The sequence below is a fragment of the Pecten maximus genome, chromosome 12 (genome assembly GCF_902652985.1).
Source record: "Pecten maximus chromosome 12, xPecMax1.1, whole genome shotgun sequence".
NCBI classification, from domain to species: Eukaryota; Metazoa; Mollusca; class Bivalvia; order Pectinida; family Pectinidae; genus Pecten; species Pecten maximus.
In genome coordinates, this window is record NC_047026.1 from 13,283,317 (window position 1) to 13,305,693 (window position 22,377).

General features: G+C 35.1%; 2 protein-coding genes across 2 annotated transcripts; one reads left to right on the forward strand and one right to left on the reverse strand.

Moving 5' to 3' along the window:
* The first annotated feature begins 8,199 nt into the window (after positions 1–8,199).
* On the forward strand, positions 8,200–9,627 carry LOC117339391 (small integral membrane protein 8-like). Its single transcript, XM_033900953.1, has 2 exons — positions 8,200–8,486; positions 9,115–9,627. Exons 1-2 carry the CDS (start codon positions 8,355–8,357, stop codon positions 9,274–9,276), a joined length of 294 nt encoding a protein of 97 aa, XP_033756844.1. The 5' UTR covers positions 8,200–8,354; the 3' UTR covers positions 9,277–9,627.
* A 546-nt stretch (positions 9,628–10,173) lies between these two features.
* Positions 10,174–22,202, reverse strand: LOC117339390 (short/branched chain specific acyl-CoA dehydrogenase, mitochondrial-like). Its single transcript, XM_033900952.1, has 11 exons — positions 22,164–22,202; positions 21,553–21,751; positions 20,864–20,964; positions 19,134–19,340; positions 16,900–17,070; positions 14,830–14,955; positions 14,337–14,429; positions 13,732–13,821; positions 12,967–13,104; positions 12,152–12,251; positions 10,174–11,683 (listed from the first exon to the last, which is right to left on the reverse strand). The coding sequence occupies exons 1-11, from the start codon at positions 22,176–22,178 to the stop codon at positions 11,604–11,606; spliced, it is 1,320 nt and encodes a 439-aa protein (XP_033756843.1). The 5' UTR covers positions 22,179–22,202; the 3' UTR covers positions 10,174–11,603.
* Positions 22,203–22,377: the final 175 nt, after the last annotated feature.

Genomic DNA, 22,377 nt, shown 5'->3' on the forward strand with positions numbered 1-22,377 from the left:
GCAAAATATATAGTTAGGCATAGTGTTTTGAAAATTGGATTTATTTATCATAAGTTATTATATATATATATTGATATAATATTTTCATTTCATTACTACTTGTAAAATATTCTATATGATAGTGCTTTGAACTTAGAAAACTATATCTGATTCATATACCCTATTTTTTTTTACCTGAGTTGGTATTTCATATTGAAACAGACTATAACTACACTTCAAAGAATCCCTACATAAACACATTCCTTTGTCTTTACCAGAGTTGGTGTTCGGGGAATGAGCAGTATACAGTATTTACACTGGACAAATGCCGGTCTACTATAAATACACACGTCTTAATATAACAAACATGAACATTGCAAGAATATTCATATGTTGATATATCATACTTTAAAACAGCTGGAATATCGAAAATTATATTATCTTTGTAAACTAGTAAATGTAAAAATATCGATTATATTTATATAATTTAGAAAAAAATGTGTGTGTGTGTGTGTGTACATAATTTAGAAGCCCTAAATCGATAGATTGAATTTCAGGACATGGTGCTTTCACATCTGGATTTGTTAAGTCTATGTTTGAAAGAATTTATTTTTTTCTGCTTTGACAACGTATTGCGATATTTATAAATCATTTGTTGCTAATATGAATGATTAAACGCCAGAGGACAGAGAATAGATGCCTTTGGTACCCCAGCATTTATAATTTCTGAAGTGGATGTCGTGTTAGTTAAATTGAACTGACAGGTATTTGATTAATAAGTGTCGTCTGACAGGAGTGCTGAGATTGGAAACCACACTGAGAACTATGCAATAGCTGATTCTTGGTCAAATATTTAAAGAGGTATATTGGGTTTTTTCCCCCAAATAATTCAAAAGAGAAGGTAAAATCGGAATTGGTCTATAATTGTTTGGGGTTTTTTTCATTTTCTTTATGCGTTTTGATCACTTTTTTAAACATGTTAGTAAAATCAACCTCGTGCTAGTGATATTTAGTGTTTTTATAGTTTAAGAGCTGTACGTCCTATTCCATCATAGCCTCTGTATCATCAAATTTATATATTAGTGAACTGCATCCACCTTTTCTTAAAGTTTCTGTCATATTACTTTGATGCCTCCATCAACTGCTGCTTGGCTTATTTTCACAAATGCATTCCTAAATAGCTCTCTTTTAGATTTTGTTTTGTTTGGGTCTTCAACCTGGAAAGTGCAATTTATGTTAGAGGATAGCAAATCAATTAAGATCTTTTGTTAATTAACGTTTATAAAACATCTGTAGGAGATGGTATTGAGGAGGATTTTTGTTGTTGATGATGACTTGACAGAGTAACACACTGGAGTGTGATCACGTTATGCTGCTATACGTGGATTTCTTTGAATTGTTCTGGTTGATTAATGTATACCGTGGAACTTTCTTGGTTTTTCTTGGTGTTAATGTATTCTAGAATACCATCCGGTGTGACATTCTATTTAGAGAATTATCCAAGAGGCATTGAGTATTATTGATGCAACATTCTAATAAGGTTTTCCGCCATTTTGTTTTCAGTTAGAATCATAAACAGGTGTTACTAAACTTCATTGGAACAACCATTGTCTTCTTATCATAGCACTATTACATTTTAACAGTTGGGAAGGTGATGATGTAGGGTTTTGATGAGTGCTGACCGTGTGAACAGTGTTATGATACCAGAGACCTTAAACTGTCAGGCCTTTGGGGGGGGGGGGAGGTAGGATCGCATGATTGGCACCATCAAACTAAAAATAACTATAATTTGAGGATCTTGGTCAATTGATATTAGCAAACCTGTAAAAAAGGGGAAATCGGCTAGAGTATGCGGTCAATGACAGGAGTCCTCATCTAAAAAAGGACATTATCACTGTGGTAAGTCTAATTATATATAAATTAATCGGGAACATGTCGGAATTGCCTTATCCTGAAAGGCACCACTTCAGTATAGGATAAAGCTGTACGACAAGTATCCAGAGTTCTTATAACGGGCTTCACGTAATTCCTGCAGCAGAACCGGGGAACTTTATGATTAGGAGACATTCGTTTGTATTGAGTGTTATAGATGATAGGATCGAACAACCTGGAGACAGTGATCAACTCAGAAGTAACTCATCAAAACCGAATGGAAAAAATTATATCAAAGGAATAACACGAGATCTATAATACAAAAATAAACACAGGGTAAAATGTATATGACAAACACTTAACAGAGGGACAACTAATGTATCAGCCATGTTTGCAAAACAAAATAGGTTGACACCGAATCATATGGATCTTGAAGTTTTTAACGATAACTTCACTCGGGAACGTGTGATAAAACTTATAGTAGAACAAAATGGGGTCTTCCCCGAACACCAACTCTGGTGAGGGTGGGGTGTTTACATAGGAGTTAAGGTGTGTTGATAGGGAGTTATAGTCTGTTACAGAAATATCCTCAGTGTAAGAACACAGGTAAATCAGAACACATGTAAATCAGAACACAGGTAAATCAACTTAGCTGATCAGAAAAGCATTCACTGTTAATGATTGCCAAACTGTTTCAAAAAATAGTGTATAAAACTGAAGCACGCTTTGGAAAATCATCATATTTTGCTTCGATATTTGAATTATCAACATCTTGGCATACATATGTATTTACTGAATCTTGAATTGTAAATCAATTGTATCGTTGGATTTTAATTTTATTAAATTTAGCGTCTTATTGATTTAATTTGTGCTTGTTTTCAGATTTAATGTAAATATTTAGAAAAAAGGTACTTTAATGTGATTGTTTAATTTACATTCTTTTATATTATTTCAGCAAATTCAACCTTGTATCATTTTTCATTTATGATGCAAATATTATATATATCTGATTATCAACATTTAAATTAGCATTTAAATTGGCATAATTACGGAATCTTAAATTCATACTTTTTACTGGAAAGCAATATTAACCCTAACTATTATATAACACAATATAGATCAGTTAGGCCTACTGCAAAACTATTGTAATATTTTTGTAAAGTTGTATCTGTTCCAGGTTTGATCAGTACAAAAGTTTTCTTCAACTCGCTATAATGCCTTTTTCCAGATTTGATAAGATTACCATATACATGTAATTACATTATAGATCAGCTCTTGTAGAGCAATATTCATGTGTGTATCTGTTTCAGGTTTAGTTAGTAGAAATATTTTTTGTTCATCATACACAGAATAGCGAACGCACAAGTCAACGTTAATTTAATCATTAACAGATATTGTCATTATTAATAGTAGCATCTATAATTAGAGCTTTGAATTTAGAAAACAATTTTATTTATTTTCTATTTATATATCTTAATATGATATTGTCATTATCAATAGTAAAATATATAGTTAGGCATAGTGCTTTGAATTTTTTTTTATATATATTTTATATAGATATATTGAGATAATATTGTCATTTCATTTTTACGAGTAAAATAATCTAGATGAGAGTGCTTTGAATTTAGACAACTTTATCTGATTCATATACCTGAGCTGACCCTATTTTTATTTTTACCTGAGTATTTCATATTGAAACAGACTATAACTAAACTTCAAAGAACTTCCTACAATAACATCTTCCTTTGTCTTTACCAGAGTTGGTGTTCGGGGAATGAGCCAACAAAATAGATGGTCAATAAGCAAGCATGCATAAAAGAGGTCGAAGACAGCTATTGGTGATATAGATCGGTATTTAATCAGATTTGACACTGTTAGCGATAATCGTTTTTGGTCTGCTATATCAGAATCATATTGGATTTATTTGTTACAATATTTAAATGATGTTTCTTGCTCATCGGTATGTATATGTCTGTTCATCTTAGATTAATTTTGAAGTCTGAAATGCAAAATTTGAAATAGATGAACCTGTTAGCTTTCATAACAAGAGGCCAAGGGCCACGCAGTTCTCTGGGCATGGTATTATTATGGCTGTGTGAAGTTAGCTCAACATACGACATACGACATACGACATTCAAATATTGAATGTTCAGCCGCTGAACATACGACATACGACATTCAGATTTTGATTTTGAATGTTCAGCGGCTCGACATACGACCTACGACATTCAAATATTGAATGTTCAGCCGCTGAACATACGACATACGACATTCAAAACTTCATATCTTGTGTTTTTACCAGCCAACGAGGTAACTTTTGAATGTTCAGCGGCTCAACATACGACATACGACATTCAGATTTTGAATGTTCAGCCGCTGAACATACGACATACGACATTCAGATTTTGATTTTGAATGTTCAGCGGCTCGACATACGACATTCAAATTTTGAATGTTCAGCCGCTGAACATACGACATACGACATTCAAATTTTGAATGTTCAGCCGCTGAACATACGACATACGACATTCAGATTTTGAATGTTCAGCCGCTGAACATACGACATACGACATTCAAAACTTCATATCTTGTGTTTTTACCAGCCAACAAGGTAACTTTTGAATGTTCAGCGGCTCAACATACGACATACGACATTCAGATTGTAAATGTTCAGCCGCTGAACATACGACATACGACATTCAGATTTTGATTTTGAATGTTCAGCGGCTCGACATACGACATACGACATTCAAATTTTGAATGTTCAGCCGCTGAACATACGACATACGACATTCAGATTTTGAATGTTCAGACGCTGAACATACGACATACGACATTCAAAACTTCATATCTTGTGTTTTTACCAGCCAACGAGGTAACTTTTGAATGTTCAGCGGCTCAACATACGACATACGACATTCAAATATTGAATGTTCAGCCGCTGAACATACGACATAAGACATTCAAAACTTCATATCTTGTGTTTTTACCAGCCAACAAGGTAACTTTTGAATGTTCAGCGGCTCAACATACGACATACGACATTCAAATATTGAATGTTCAGCCGCTGAACATACGACATACGACATTCAGATTTTGATTTTGAATGTTCAGCGGCTCGACATACGACATACGACATTCAAATTTTGAATGTTCAGCCGCTGAACATACGACATACGACATTCAGATTTTGAATGTTCAGCCGCTGAACATACGACATACGACATTCAAAACTTCATATCTTGTGTTTTTACCAGCCAACGAGGTAACTTTTGAATGTTCAGCGGCTCAACATACGACATACGACATACGACATTCAAATATTGAATGTTCAGCCGCTGAACATACGACATACGACATTCAAAACTTCATATCTTGTGTTTTTACCAGCCAACAAGGTAACTTTTGAATGTTCAGCGGCTCAACATACGACATACGACATTCAGATTGTAAATGTTCAGCCGCTGAACATACGACATACGACATTCAGATTTTGATTTTGAATGTTCAGCGGCTCGACATACAACATACGACATTCAAATTTTGAATGTTCAGCCGCTGAAATCTGAATGTCGTATGTCGTATGTTGAGCCGCTGAACATTCAAAAGTTAACTTGTTGGCTGGTAAAAACACAAGATATGAAGTTTTGAATGTCGTATGTCGTAAGTTCAGCGGCTGAACATTCAATATTTGAATGTCGTATGTCGTATGTTGAGCCGCTGAACATTCAAAAGTTACCTCGTTGGCTGGTAAAAACACAAGATATGAAGGTTTGAATGTCGTATGTCCTATGTTCAGCGGCTGAACATTCAAAATCTGAATGTCGTATGTCGTATGTTCAGCGGCTGAACATTCAAAATCTGAATGTCGTATGTCGTATGTCGAGCCGCTGAACATTCAAAATCAAAATCTGAATGTCGTATGTCGTATGTTCAGCGGCTGAACATTCAAAATCTGAATGTCGTATGTCGTATGTTGAGCCGCTGAACATTCAAAATCAAAATATGAATGTCGTATGTCGTATGTTCAGCGGCTGAACATTCAAAATCTGAATGTCGTATGTCGTATGTTGAGCCGCTGAACATTCAAAAGTTACCTCGTTGGCTGGTAAAAACACAAGATATGAAGTTTTGAATGTCGTATGTCGTATGTTCAGCGGCTGAACATTCAATATTTGAATGTCGTATGTCGTATGTTGAGCCGCTGAACATTCAAAAGTTACCTCGTTGGCTGGTAAAAACACAAGATATGAAGTTTTGAATGTCGTATGTCGTATGTTCAGCGGCTGAACATTCAAAATCTGAATGTCGTATGTCGTATGTTCAGCGGCTGAACATTCAAAATTTGAATGTCGTATGTCGTATGTCGAGCCGCTGAACATTCAAAATCAAAATCTGAATGTCGTATGTTCAGCGGCTGAACATTCACAATCTGAATGTCGTATGTCGTATATTGAGCCGCTGAACATTCAAAAGTTACCTTGTTGGCTGGTAAAAACACAAGATATGAAGTTTTGAATGTCGTATGTCGTATGTTCAGCGGCTGAACATTCAATATTTGAATGTCGTATGTCGTATGTTGAGCCGCTGAACATTCAAACGTTACCTCGTTGGCTGGTAAAAACACAAGATATGAAGGTTTGAATGTCGTATGTCGTATGTGCAGCGGCTGAACATTCAAAATTTGAATGTCGTATGTCGAGCCGCTGAACATTCAAAATCAAAATCTGAATGTCGTATGTCGTATGTTCAGCGGCTGAACATTCAAAATCTGAATGTCGTATGTCGTATGTTGAGCCGCTGAACATTCAAAAGTTACCTCGTTGGCTGGTAAAAACACAAGATATGAAGTTTTGAATGTCGTATGTCGTATGTTGAGCTAACTTCACACAGCCTATTATTATTCTATTTATTGTTGTCAATTTTCTTGCATTTGGTCATTGTAATTTGTTTGTCAGAACCTATATCTCAACTGTAAATGATCTTTTACAGTGCAGCTCTTACGACTTTCTCAGCTAAAATTTCAAACTAACAACCAACCGACCATCAATCAATCTGTAACCGAATAACCGATTAAATTTTATCATCAATCAAAAATCGATAACTGAACAAAATCAATAATTGACCACCAGCGAATAATATGTTATTATGATGTATCACAGTATCATACATTACAATCTAAAATTAGTTTCCTATGACCGTTTATGATTATTTTTATTTCTATAGCTGTCGTCGTCTGAATGATGTTAATGTTGTCAATATTTGTACGTTATAAACTATAGTTATAGTGGACATTTTGAGTATCTGCATGTTTACATTTGAAGGAATTAAAATTATTCAAAATGCATATTCATATTTACCACTTTTATAAGTATTAGATAGCGAAGAATAACAGTCAAAACGACCCATATTTGAGCTGGCGCACTGCGTACGCTCCTAATTGTGGTTTATAAGGGAGAAATAGAAAGGCCGTGTATATAGAGAAAACATGGTCAGTGTCTTAAAAGATAAGCTGTGTTTTGGCGAGAGTAGAGAAAGACAAAAGTGGCGAGAAAAAAACAACATATTTTTCAAATGTTTTGACTTAGAATATTTCTGCGTTAAGTTTTTGGTGTAAGTGTTGAAAGGTTTTAATATAACACTTTATAATTGTACTAGGTGCTGATATTTGGCGATAGAGTCCCTCTGGAGTAACACTATCCCTTCCTGGAGTAAAACTAAAAAAAACTGTTAGTAAATCAGATGTGGGTCTATTTCCTGTTTTAGCAAGCTTTTTAATCACTGTACATGTTGAGCTCTTGATGTAACGATGAAACCTGCATTATGGAAATTAAAAAGCGGCGTGTTCTACAAGGGGCATTTTGTCCCTCGGTCAAGCGACTGTCTCTCGATTTCAAGTCATTCCCCAACAAGGAAACTTTAATCAGCCTATCTAAATCAATTATGATGAGCTGTCTCTCAACTTAGGAAGTAATCAATAAGCAGGAAATATCTTTAATATCTTTTAAAAAATAGTATATAGGTCTCTGCTTGTGGTTATAATGTAAAACTGCTGGTGAAATAAATGAACGAACTAATGCGTTTCAGCACGGATGAAAAAATTATCAGTTGAATCGGTTTTGGTGATAATAAGACTGCATTTTAATCAGAAATATAATTTTATTAATGTGTCATTTGAAAAGATACATCCACTTATTCAGCTTGCATTCAATCTCAACTTTGTTTCGTGTTTAACTGCATATCTGCATTTTGCATTTACCGCTACATTGACCAATCACATACTTCATCTTGACCAGTAATGCCACCTGTCGGCCAAAATATTAAATCCGGAAATCTTGTCCGGTACCGTTTTTAATTACAATTTCCAACATGTCTGCGCCTATGATAACGCTGTGATCTTGATGTCGACAAAACATGTGAAGTTGTGAAAGTGAATATCTGGTGGGAAATACTACGGATTTGTGTGTATGCCGAATTTAAAGTAGAAGACAACCCAAAACAACATGGGGAACGACAATCCGGCAAATAAACAAACAACATCCAAAGAAACTGCTCCTGAACCTGGTTCTGGGATTCGTTCGACAAAAACTACCTCGGTGTTCAGAGTTGTGAACTTCGAATTATATGCAAGACCTGTAAGATTTTACCTAAGTATCTTTTGCATAAAAATTATTTATGAGAATTTTCAATGATGTATCCACAAAGGAATGATAATACTTGAATTTATTAAAAAATGAATGTGTTTAGTGATAACGTTAACACTGACTTGGAATTAATTTACATATATCCGTGTCATTGTTCCATCATTACAATGAGGTAATTATTGACAGTGTCTTATTAAATGAGCCCAATCTAATACAATTAGGATCGCTTTGTAGTGCATGTTCACTGAAACAGTATGTTAAACCGCAAGTTCATTGCCATTGGCCGTCCGTATGCCACATGTCAACATTTTCTCAATGAATTAATGGCAAAACAACTTAATCTTTGGAGTAACCAAATAGTATAGAATCTTCATATTTGTTAAGTAGCCAGTTTAGTTGAAGAATTGGTATTCTAATTCAACTGAAATATATACCATGATTCGCTTTCAAGGTCACAAGGGTTGAAATTAAATGTTAAAATATTTTGAAGAACTTCTGAATAACCAATCAGTATCACACAGTTATTACCAGGCAGGAGCTGTATATTGCCGGGAAAATATGGTAAAAGTTTATGTGACTTTTACATTAAATGACTCAATTTTCTGCCTTTTTCTATCAGAACACCTTCACCATGGCTCTGGGTGCTACACTGTTCCTTAGCGCTGTTGGATACATCATATACATGAGAAATCGAGACACAAAAGACAATAATAAGCTGTACAATGCTATGGACGAAGACGGCAGTTTGGTTCGACGAGAACGAGTATCAAAGTGGGATTAATGGTACTGTTAAAAGTGATTGTGTTTGAACTGTTCTTGTAGATCTGTTAAATCTGATAGTCAGTTATGCTGTACATAAATTGAATGTGAATTGAGAATGTGAATATATATGGAGCAGAATTTTCCAGTTACGAGGTAGAATGTACATAGAGAATGTAGGCCTTACCGTAATAATATCAGTAAAGGTTAACAGCAAGTAGGCTACATCTTTCCTGGTTCCTTGTAGTTATGAACAGTTAAAGGTTGAAGCTAATCAACAGAGAGCACATACTAACATTTCTTATAAAAGGATGATACATTTGTTGTGAAAATATTTTCTAGTAAGATTAAAAAAAAAAAAGAAGAATATAAACATATATAATGAGACTTTGTGCAGTCTTAAAGTTACAATGTATCATTATTATTGTTTCATTAGTATGTAATGATTGATAAATTTCAAAGTAAATTGTAGATTGTATTGTTCATTTGTGTTCTGTTATATTTTTAAGGAGTTGATGTTCAAGAAGATTATATCATACATTAAAGTAAACGTGACATGCACAACATGTAGTATTCTTTAAAATCTCTCCTTCGCTTGTTTAATGTTACTGTATTCATCCTCTAAAAGCCCCCTCCCTGTGCCTAGCGAAAATGTTTAGTACATTTAATAAGTGAGGGGATGGTCCATCATGAACCACTTTTACCTTCCTATTTTAAAATGGATGATTCTGTAAAAATGAAGAAAGGGCCTTATTTGTGGGTAGGAGCTTATTTGTGGATGATTATGGTAAAAAGACCAGATCTCACAACAGAGAGTTTATGGATACATGAGGATGAATACCCTGAAAATATATGTATTCTTGTTACATTTCAAGTATATTTGATTGGTAAATGGTCAAAAAATGAAAAGTTCAATATATATGATAGTACATTGTATATTGTTTATTCAATACAGAAGTCACAATTTAACAAATGATGTATACATTTGTACATCAGTTTCAGAGTATCATATATTATTGTGTACATACACACTTCTCAATACATAAACAAATCTATTTTGAGATTCTTTAATATTTAATAATCACCAACTCTTTTTATCCACTCAATAGTTAAAAGCACAAAGCTATATATACATGCAATTGACAAAAGACTAGAAACAGAAGATAAAATGACAGACACTTAAATAAGATCTAGTTTTGTACAGAAAAAAAATTCACTTTGCTCTTAGCTTACAAAATATGTAGGTAATTAATTGCTGCTTTGAAACTTCTAAATCATGCTGTCATATTCCATATTACAAGTCATACTGATTAAATTTGTTGATGTTGACAATAAAAAGGCAAACTGTTTTCTTATCAAATATTAACCATTTTATACATCTGCTAGTAGTACTATAATATCTTAAAAAATACCAATAGCCATAGAAATGTGTTTGAACACCTATATAAATCACTTTTATGTCTGCAAAAACAGAATATTTCAAACTTCTATATAGAGAAAACCAGTAAAGTTAGTTTTTCACTGCAGGCTATATAAACCCAGAACCACTGGAAAAAAATCTCTGTAATCTTAACGTAACAAACTACCATATGTATAAAATGGCCACAGGCCAGCAGACCAAAACATGTCGGCTAAATTGTTCAATCCATCAATATTAGATTGGCCGACATTACATCTGCATCACTGCTGTTCTTTTCCAAACAGTCAAACCTAGTTTTAGTAGACTAATTAATAAATAAAAGCACAAAATAATGAAATATTTTTCTATCATGATCATGTGGTCAAAATATCACAGAAAAAGTACATACCAAACACCCAAACATAACAGTGAAAATATTGTGTTGTATATAATATTCCGGTCCTTCGAAATTCACCTGTTTGTTCAAGGGATCTGTGCACAGAAATCACAAGTCTGTGTAAGGGATCAATCAATCTACATGTACAGAGGTCACAAGATTCTCCATTCACGGAAACAGATTTTCAACACAAAAGAAAAATCCTGTCTGGTCTCCAAAAACTATTAGTGCTAACACATCACTCACTCACTACATGTATCTCAATGTGAAGACCATAGCACAGAGGTAAGAGATATCTGTTGAAAAGGAGGGGTTGCATGATGGGGCAATATTATTGTAGACAGATGTTATCACCTTTTGAAAAATTTGGTGTATAACTTTTTCCTTGTCGCCTTCATCTCAGTTTTTCCAATGATAATACATACATTAGGAAAATGTGCTTGTAGCTCTTCCAAATGTTGTAAACTTTTTCTCAATTCTTAATGTTTCCACAGATCATGTAAGAGTTGCTGATGATTAAGACTGATGTTCAGCTGTACAGAGGAGGCTAAATTCATGATTTGATGCCCTCTGCCTCTATACACTTAGCTATCGTGTTTAGTTGAATGTTGGATGTTCCTTCATAAATAGTTCCTACAACACAAAACAGAAAGACTATCAGACTTTGTAATACCATGCACAACATAAAACAGCTGTAGAATCCACAATTCAATACTGTGAATATACTTTATTTGGCAAACTCAAAATTTTAACAGATATTAGTGCACTGACAAATTGGTGAGCCAAAATTCTTTCATGCAGAAACAGTGTGTAGAAAGCAAAATTAGTGCAATAATAATTTAACGTAATGCTTCTTGCATGAAAATCGCTAAAATAAGCTTACCACTAAAATATGTATGCGTACAGTATGTCAGGTTAGGCTAGATACAGGTAGTGTCTATGGTTTACAATATACTCACTGTAACATATATTTTCATTATGTATAAACAGATCACATTTGCGGCATTCCACTATGTACAATTGTATTTGTATTTAAGGTTCCACTTGTTTTACCGTCATGCCTCTTACTGTGTTTGTTAAGGATAACACAAGACATCTCACCTATTTTACAGTCTCTGTAGTACTTCTCTATAGGGTAGTCCTTGGTGTAACCCACACCTCCCATCCATTCCAGACATTTTGTCGTCGTCAATGCCGCAACCTGTAGATTCAAATAAAACCCAAAAGTTATTGTCTGACAACACCTTATAGTCCGAGTCTCACACGCCTCTTGATGGAAAATCTGATAGTTTGATGGTGATGAAAATTTTCTATCAACAGAGAGTCACAGGCTATACTGTGAAGATGCTGTTTCGTGTATTTCATGGCTATAACAGGACGGCCAGACGGACGGACAGACACATGGGTAACACTACATGTGTTCCTTTATTGGATTTTTATCAGCCGTAATAATTAGGTGCTCTACCATATAATGAAATGCAAGTGAGTTCCCAAGATGACAGCTGTCTCTGCAAAGTATATGCTTTAAACATAAAAACTGATTATATTTCTTCTTTTAAAATCAACACCTGAATAGCTCCATCATATTGATATGCATAATTTACAGTTTCATCAGCGAATGAAGATTGTATGTCTTGAGAAATTTTGCAAGACGAATGAAGCATCACAGTTCGACCATCTTGGATCAATGTGGTACGTTTCAGAAAACAATCCACATGAACCATTTCGGTTCTGCTGCTATGCCACATTCCATTATGAGTACAGCAGATTTGTACTGGTACGAACACTTAATGCACAGCAAATCTCCTCCCATATCCGCCACAAATGGAGGAAGTATTATATAAATATTTACAAGTTTATTTGGATCTTTTACACAAATTGATCAGAAGAAGAAGCCATGGTGCCACAGGACTGACCTCTGATGCATAGTACTTGGCCATAGCTGCCTCCTTTATGAAAGGCTCACCAGCCTCTTTCTTCCGGGCAGCATTGTAAATGAGCAGACGACAAGCCTCAATCTGCGTGGCTACATACGCTATCTGATGCTGCATTGCCTGTGTGGACAACAAAACGTAACAAATATCTGTAATCACATAACTTCAATATGGACTTGTACCTCTTTCCCCACAGGGACTTGGTACACATTCCAACCTATAGTCTATTCATGTAATTTCCTGTCTCTGAGTTGAACTATGGTCTTACAAATTCGAAAAGTATTATTTTAAAAATTCCTCACACTAAAATGTACCTGGTATTTTCATATATCATATCTTATGCTATATGATAGAGAGATGTCAAGCCATGCAGTCTAGATTACTCCAGGCTTAACAATGAGTCTAGAGAATATTTTCTTACACTTTTTAATTTATTTTAATTTCATGTCCCAACAACTTCTGGTATTTCAGTCATTTTACATGTGATGCAACAACACAAACTTGTTTAAAGTTAGTACTGACAGACGGGGAGACCAAGAATTTCCAAACTATGTAAAGAATTACTTGTTAACATACAACATGTGATTTCAAAATACAGTTAATGGTATATACATGCAAATTAACCCCAGCATCAGTTATTGTATTATCTTTGATCTCATTATTCAAATTAATGCTAATCTAAGTATGCATCAGAAATTATTTTAACTTTACTTGAAGACTGATAAAGATTCATTTGGATAAATGTACCTGAAAATCCCAGATACGTTTTCCAAATTGCTTTCTCTCCTGTGTGTAGGGTACAGTTGCATTGAAACAGCCTTCAGCTAATCCTAACATCTGCAAATATATATTTTTGATATTTGACATCGTAATGTATTATGATATGTAGATGTGCAATAAAATTAAGTCTTTCTGCTCCAATCCAACATTCAAGGACAAGGTCAAGGACACACATAACTGGTTCACAATTTATGACATCATAAAAGAGGTTGATGAAGTAAAACAAAAAGTAGAAAAGTCATAAGAACAAAGGTCAAGGTCAAATTGTCAACATATTGTTATATGGCATTCAAAGTAAAATTTAACAAAATTAAACAAGAAGACCATACACTAATGGTCAAGGATGTCAGATCAAATATCTAGGTGGCAATATCTTCTATAACTCTGCTTGGCTTTGCTTCGTGATTATCAATCAGGCAGGCAGCAAAGCCCATGCTGACCTATGCCAAGCACAACTCCTTATTTTTCCTAAAAAAAAGTAGCTTTAAATATAAAAGACAAGAGAGCAGGACTTTAGGAAGTATTTAAGGACTGTTTGTGGACATTTATTAAGTTGTTACAGTAGGACAAACCTGTGACCCGATTCCTATGCGTCCTTCGTTGAGGATCTCTATGGCATACTTATACCCATGTCCTACTTCTCCCAACACACTGCTGGCAGGGACCTAAAGTAGAATGGAATTTTGGAACCATTTGTTTTGTAGAAAAAGACATAATAATACTAATCCTATAAACAAATTTTCACTATAAACTCCTATATAGTTGTTAAATTCCACATGGCTGTTGAAAAACAATTTTCATCACTTTTAACTACTGTCCATAACAATGAAAAGTTATTTAATGCTGAATTTTTCAAAAAGCAATTATCATGGCAGATTTGTCAAGATCTCAAAAACTAAGATGAGAAATGGTTTTAGCTCATATCACAGAAGAATACAAGAAGTCTATACAATTGGCTTTAATGAAATATTCCTTTTAAGAAATCATGCGATTCAGTGTAGCACTATTGTAAGCTTAGCTGTAATAAGCATAATAATAGAGATTGTGCTAAAATACTAAAATTACCTTGACATTATCAAAATGTACAGGACATGTACTAGAGGCGCGTATTCCCAACTTGTCCTCTTTCTTTCCGATACTAAGTCCCTCTGCGTCTCTGTCTACAAGGAAAGTTGTGATTCCCTTGTAACCCTGAAACATATTCACCGATCTATATATATAATCCCACAACATCCCATAATGTTACCATTGGGTTAAAGTATTCTGTAAACATAGTTATTTCTGGGGTTTAATTTTGCAATTTCGATGGGTAAATTATATATATGGAGGTTAACGCTATTTTAGCAAATTTTTCTTACCAACAAGAGGCCCATGGGGCCTGTATCGCTCACCTGGTTGGATTTGACCAAATGTCAAAATAATGTTCATGTTCAATTTGTTAATACATAATTATACTCTCTAAGGGACTGAAAGACCCTACATATTATTTTACGACATAATTGTGTTTAAAGAAACTAAGACTCTTAGGGTGGGGAAAGACCCTTGGGCCTATTTTTACATAAGAATTGTATTTATACCTTAATGTCCAGCGATGCTATACATGGTTATGGGTTGGAGGGTCACAGCAACCATTTATGCAAAATCTGTTCCCCTTTCCCCAAGGATGTTTCTGACCAAATTGGGTTCAAATCCATTCATAACTTTATGACAAGTAGAGATTTAAAGGAATTACCTCTATTTCCCAATTTGGGCCCTGTCCCTTTAGCACCTTGGAGATCAGAGTCACCCTTAATGCAAAATCTGTTCCCCTTCCCCCAGGATGTTTCTGACCAAATTGGGTTCAAATCCATTCATAACTTTATAACTAGTAGTGATTTAAAGAAATTTCCTCTATTTCCCCTGTTGGGCCCTGCCCCTTTGGCCCCTTGGGGTCAGAGTAAAAATTTATACAAACTCTTTCCCCCCTTCCACCAAGGATGTTCCTGACCAAATATAAAGGATTAACCCCTTTTTCCCCTATTTGACCATGTCCCTCAGGCCCCTGGGGGTTCAGAGTAAACATTTATAATAACTCTGTTCCCCTTCTCCCAAGGATGTTCCTGACCAAATTTGGTTAAAATCCATTTAAAACTTTATGACAAGTAGTGATTTAAAGACTTATCTCTATTTCCCCTATTTGGCCCTGCCCCTCAGTCTCCTGGGGGTTCAGAGTAAAAATTTATACAAACTCTGTTCCCCTTCCCCCAAGGATATTCCTGACCAAATTTGGTTAAAATCCATTCATAACTTTATGGCTAGTAGCTATTTAAAGGATTAACCCCTTTTTCCCCTATTTGGCATGCCCCTCAGGCCCCTGTGGGTTCAGAGTAAAAATTTATGATAGCTCTATTCCCCTTCCCCCAAGGATGTTCCTGACCAAATTTGGTTAAAATCCATTTTAAACTTGATGACTAGTAGCGATTTAAAGACTAATCTCTATTTCCCCTATTTGGCCCCGCTCCTCAGGCTCCTGGGGGTTCAGAGTAAAAATTTATACAAACTCTGTTCCCCTTCCCCCAAGGATGTTCCTGACCAAATTTGGATAAAATTCATTCATAACTTTATGACTAGTAGCAATTTAAAGGATTAACCCCTATTTCCCCTATCGGGCCCCGCACCTCAGGCCCCTAGGGGTTCAGAGTAAAAATTTATAAAAACTCTGTTCCCCTTCCCCCAAGGATGTTCCTGACCAAATTTGGTGAAAATCCATTCAATACTTTAGGACCAGTAGCAATTTAAAGAAAATGTTAACGGACGATGGACGCCGCGCCATGGCATAAGCTCACCGCCCCTTCGGGCCAGGTGAGCTAAAAATCACAAAATAATATGCACAGGGGAAATTTTTATAGTCGAATAGCCATTGTGTGTTTAGATTAAATTTCCAGATTTGCATTGAACAACGTAATTATGTAACCCGAAAAAACACCTATACATACTTTTCTCTACAGTAGAAATGCATAATGTCAGCCCTTAAATATCTTTATGACATAAACATTGTTTATCCGAAAACATTCAATAAATGACATTATGATACAGGTTGGCAACTTCACAAAAAAATTACAATGTACAGTTTCCCTCATACAGAGATACACTTACAGCTGTAGGGTTGGCATTCGCCATGACTAAAAACAGGCCAGCATGTTCCGCATTAGTGATCCAAATTTTCGTTCCATTCAGAAGATAGACATCACCTTGTTTTAGGGCTGACATCTTCATAGCAAATGCATCAGATCCAGATTCTGTCTCGGACAAGCAAAAACTCCCAATCTAATAGAAACAATTGTTAAAACAAAGTTAATTACTGTCAGTAAATCAAGAGAAAATCAATTAGTTGTCTCCCTTATAAAGAGAATACATGTATATGGCTGTACAGGTCCATCAAATTTTCATATTTTTTTTCAAGGAATTTCCCCAAAATTAAAAGGAAGGTCTGAAACTTCCCAGACAGCACCTAATGCTTTATAAATTACCAAGATGTATAAATATTCCTACAGATATGACCGAGTTAATGTAAGAAATTACTCAATGAATTTCAAAAATGTATCTTCAAAATAAGAACAACAAAACTGATTCTTCTTAAAGATTTATTCTGCAACCACCAGGAAAAAGAGGCCCAGAGGGCCTGTATTGCTCACCTGGTTAATTTGAGCAAACATCAAAATAATGTTCATGTTCCATTTGTTAATAGCTTTATTTGTTGATGTTTAATAATGCTATGTGTATGATTTTGGGAGGGGATCTCAACTGCTTCAAAAATGTAACCCAGAAATAAAGTCAAGACTCAACATGATTGTTTTTAAAGAAACCTAAATTCCTTTCAGGGTGGCGAAAGACCCCTGGGCCTAATTTTACATGGGTATGTGGTGGGGATCTGAACGGTTTCAAAGACATAACAAAGTTAGTCTTCAGGGGTGGAGAAAGACCCCAGAGCCTTTTCTATAACATGAACGTGTTTATCTTTTGATGCCCAGCAATGCTATATATGGTTAGCGGGTGGGGATCTCAATACTTTCAAAAATACAAGAAGTCCTTTATAGCAAAGTATAGTCAAATTGCTCCCCTTTGCCCCGCTCCTTAGGCCCCTGAGGGGTCAGCCCCATCATTCGTATTAATTTGAATTCCAACCACCAGGGATGTTACCACTGAAATATCAATGTCATAGAGTGCTCAGTTTGAGAGAGAGAAAAAAGTCGTTAACATTGCCAAATGGATCCCTTTTGGCCCTGCCCCTCAGGCCCTTGGAAAGACAAGCCCATCATTTCTTTAAATTTGAATCCCAGCCACCTGGGGATGTTACCGCTAAAATATCAATGTCATACACTGCTTAGTTTCAGAGAAAAAGTCGTTAATATCAATATTGCAAAATGGACCCCTTTTGGCCCGGCCTCTCAGGCCCCTGGGGGATCAGCCCAATCATTTCTATAAATCTGAATCCCAGTCACATAGGGATGCTTCCTACCAAATTTGGTTAAATTCTTATCAGCAGTTAAGAAGAAGTCAATTGTTGACAGACTGATCATGGCATAAGCTCACCTTGGTCCTTCAGACCAGGTGAGCTAAAAATCATACACACAAAGTAAACAAATTACAGCACTATTCCAGGATTTTCGGGGAAAATCATAATTGCCTGACTTTTCAAGCACTGCTCTGAAATTCAAACACAGTTCAAGGTGTGTAAAACAATGGAAATAACTGAATTTTATCACCAAGAATGAGCAGTGCCATACATATTCATCGTTTTTTGGGGAGAAATCTAATTGACCGAAATTGGAAAAAATTTACATGTATATATATTATGTTGAAAATTGTTTCATGAGTGTCATGCTAATTCTAGCTTTATACAATGACACGCACCAATTTCAACCCTTGATTTCATATTTGCCATTATATTTTTTTTGTGTTTGTAGACAAAATCGGGAATTGTTAAGTACTTTTTTGGGAAAAGTAAGGCTATAATGCATTGGGAAAGTGGTTGGTTTGCACACCTAGTTATATAAGCAAGAAAAACACTGTTATTGCAATATTTTTCCTACTCTAAGAAAATTTACTTAATATCTTCAGATGATAGTATACTGGCAACCATTTTGCAGTTACAATAACTTTTAAGACCTAATCATAAACAAAGGATATGTACCCATGGCCAGATACACAACAGCAAAATAATTATCACTGTTTCTTTGGGCATGTTAATGTTAAATATTGGCCAAGAATTTAAACAAAGGGGTCCAAACTGATTTAAATGAATTCATGTTGAAATGTCTTTCTTCTCGTCTGATTTCAAGAAAATGTATCTTGCTAAGAACTTAGCTACAACCCAGATATATACTTACTGTGTCTGTGGCGAGCCTGGGAAGGTACTTGTCCTTTTGTTCTTTGGTACCAAGTTTTAGAAGGAGAGAGTTGATGAGCGTGTTTTGTACATCGCACATGACACTGACCGATGCGTCCACTTTAGCCAGCTCCTCTATCACAAGATTGGCCATGAAGAAAGACCCATTGGTACCACCATACTCAGCAGGAATCTCTACACCCATCAACTGACCAATGAGAATATCGATCATCAGTAACCAATCAAATACATCACTATCAGTTACCAATCAAACGGATTTATCATCAGTATTCAATCAAAGTATTATATCAGTAACCAATGAAAAAACATTTACCATGATTCATGACCAATCAAAAAATTTGCAATCATATGACCAATCAAAAGGATTTATCATCAGTGACCAATCTAAAGGATTTATCACCAGTGACCATTCAAAAGGACTTATCATCAGTGACCAATCAAAAGGATTTATCATCAGTGACCAATCTAAAGGATTTATCATCAGTGACCAATCAAAAGGATTTATCATGATCAGTGACCAATCAAAAGGATTTATCATCAGTGACCAATCAAAAGGATTTATCATCAGTGACCAATCAAAAGGATTTATCATCAGTGACCAATCAAAAGGATTTATCATCAGTGACCAATCAAAAGGACTTATCATCAGTGACCCATCTAAAGGATTTATCACCAGTGACCAGTCAAAAGGGTTTATCATCAGTGACCAATCAAAAGGATTTATAGTCAGTGACCAATCAAAAGGATTTATCACCAGTGACCAGTCAAAAGGATTTATCACCAGTGACCAGTCAAAAGGGTTTATCATCAGTGACCAATCAAAAGGATTTATCGTCAGTGACCAATCAAAAGGATTTATCATCTGTGACCAATCTGAAGGATTTATCAAAAGTGACCAACCAAGAGAATTTATCTTCGGTAACCAACAAAAGAATTAATCAACAGTTACCAATTTCTGTACAGTTATTTTAATCAGTAATGAATCAAGAATCAACATAATCAAACAGATTTATTCCAATACCTAGTCAGGATGTATTGTAATTTATAAACTCTTCAGTCATATAAGTCATAAATTAGCCACAGGGAATCGGAACAAATCCCCAACCCACAATCCATATAAATATATATCATAAATGTGTGTTATTCGGGTATTCATATATGATAGTCATATCATCTATTAAAACAGACGATTTGTCACTATGATCATGTCAGGGTATCAGGCCATTGAAGCATTCTTTTTTAAAACGTGCATGTTGTGCAGTGGTAGAAGCTGTGGGTATTTCTGTCTAAGCAATAAGGTGCAGTAGATCGTGAGTTCGAGGCCCGGCCAGGGCATGAATAAAAAATTGTCTTGCTTTGTCAGTTGTGTTACAATGTTATATATCTAATTATCAACACGATGTATCATATGCACCATGTGTTGTTGATCCAAAGGTAAATATTTGGAATTCTTGTCATAGTTGTACTTAAATGAATACATGTATGTTATAGTGGTTTAGGAAATTGTGCCACCTTCTTCTGTAATTAACACATTTACAATAATTGCAACCAATTGGTGAATGAAAAATGGCCTCAACCTTTTCAAACAAAGATATGCATTGATATCAATTATCACAAACTGTCAATTTACAAACTTGAAGTCATAAATGTGCACACAAAAAATGGTTCCCATAACATGATCTGAAATCATATGTAAAACAATGTATTTACCCCATTTTGAAACAAAGCATCCATAACAGATTTGTCCATTTGACTTTCTGCATCCATCTTCCTTACCAGGGGTTGGATGACCTCTTTAGCTACTTTGGCAACTAGAAGATATAAAGTTATTGCTGTTATCAACCTCCATCATTCACATCTGTCAGTTTATTATCTATACAGAAAATACAGGATAGTTTGTGTGTTTCCTTAGTTAAAATAGGATAGGAACTTGGTACAAATTTCCCAACTCAATTTGATTTGTGTAGTATGATAAATATCTTTTACTATGCATACATTGTATATGGATTTTGAGATTGAGATAGTGAAAAAGAAGGTAGGGATTATCTTGGCATTAGACTTTCTTCTTTCCTCGAAGAGAGAAGTGTATATATGGGACATCTGCAGAATGCAGTGCTCAGACTCCATCACAAGTGTAGAAATGAGGTGGACACCATCGATATCAGACACAAGGAAGAAAGGAAGGCCAAAGGAAACATGGAGGCATTCACTCAAAAAGGAAATGAAGGAAGCAGGATGGACGTGGAGACAAGTACAATGGTCTCAAGAGAGACAGAACGTGAAGGTTCTTTCCTCTTAAATGAAATATAAACTACACATTCTCTTCTCATTCATATATCATATGTCAATATCAAAAGCCTAATATTTAATTTGAAATATCTTTATATAAAAAGTCTCACCTGATTCTTTCATCATTGTTTCCTCCGAAGACAGAAGATCTACCGGTGGACGGATTTCTCCAAAGTCTTGGCCACGTTCCAATGTTAATGATTTGCATGTAGTGTTGAATTCTCGAGAACGTAGACATCTTCTCACCCTCGGGGCAGACAGAATCTTTGGTACCCTCCTGAGGGTATGACAGAGACTCCTCCCCAGAGTCTGTACAAGTGTGAAATGACACATACATGTATGATTTATATTTGTATATAACTGTCATGGTAATGTATCGGGACATTTCTAATTGGATAACAAAGCTATTTGTCACTCTTCTATATAAAAGTAGTCTGCTAGGCCAAACGGATCAAAATATTTAGACCTGCAATGATTACCAGTTTAGATCTTTGTCGACCAATATCATTGTTACGAAAACACGGTCATAATGATAACGTTATGAAATGTGAAGGACACTCAGCTAAAATGTGAGACAAATACTGCAGCTTAACAATGACATATGTGGCATGTAAATGAATCATGACGAAATAAGACGGCGATATCAAGACATGCCAGTTGAATATGCAAACATGAAATAGAAGAGAGCCATCCAAGCAAAATTTGTTTACAAGAAACGTACCATGGAAGCAGACATCTTGGAATGTTTTCTAATTTTGGATTCGATACTGTAACTGTTCCGGAAATATTCATTACAAATGCATATATTAATTCATTTTATCAAACAAGAAAATATAATTAAAATTCTTTTGACAATAAATTTCTTGAACAAAAATTAAGAAGTCAACTTTTACTAATGTCGTTTGGAATCATAGACGTTTCGCCCAAACATTTTC

Excerpts from the sequence above, each read along its gene's own strand:
- LOC117339391 (XM_033900953.1), top strand. The coding sequence starts at position 8,355 with ATGGGGAACGACAATCCGGCAAATAAACAAACAACATCCAAAGAAACT. Across the intron at positions 8,487-9,114 it reads TCGAATTATATGCAAGACCT|AACACCTTCACCATGGCTCT; the intron begins GTAAGATTTTAC and ends TTTTTCTATCAG.
- LOC117339390 (XM_033900952.1), bottom strand. Across the intron at positions 17,071-19,133 it reads CCAGGCTCGCCACAGACACA|ATTGGGAGTTTTTGCTTGTC; the intron begins GTAAGTATATAT and ends TGTTTCTATTAG. Across the intron at positions 12,252-12,966 it reads CCAAGTACTATGCATCAGAG|GTTGCGGCATTGACGACGAC; the intron begins GTCAGTCCTGTG and ends TTGAATCTACAG.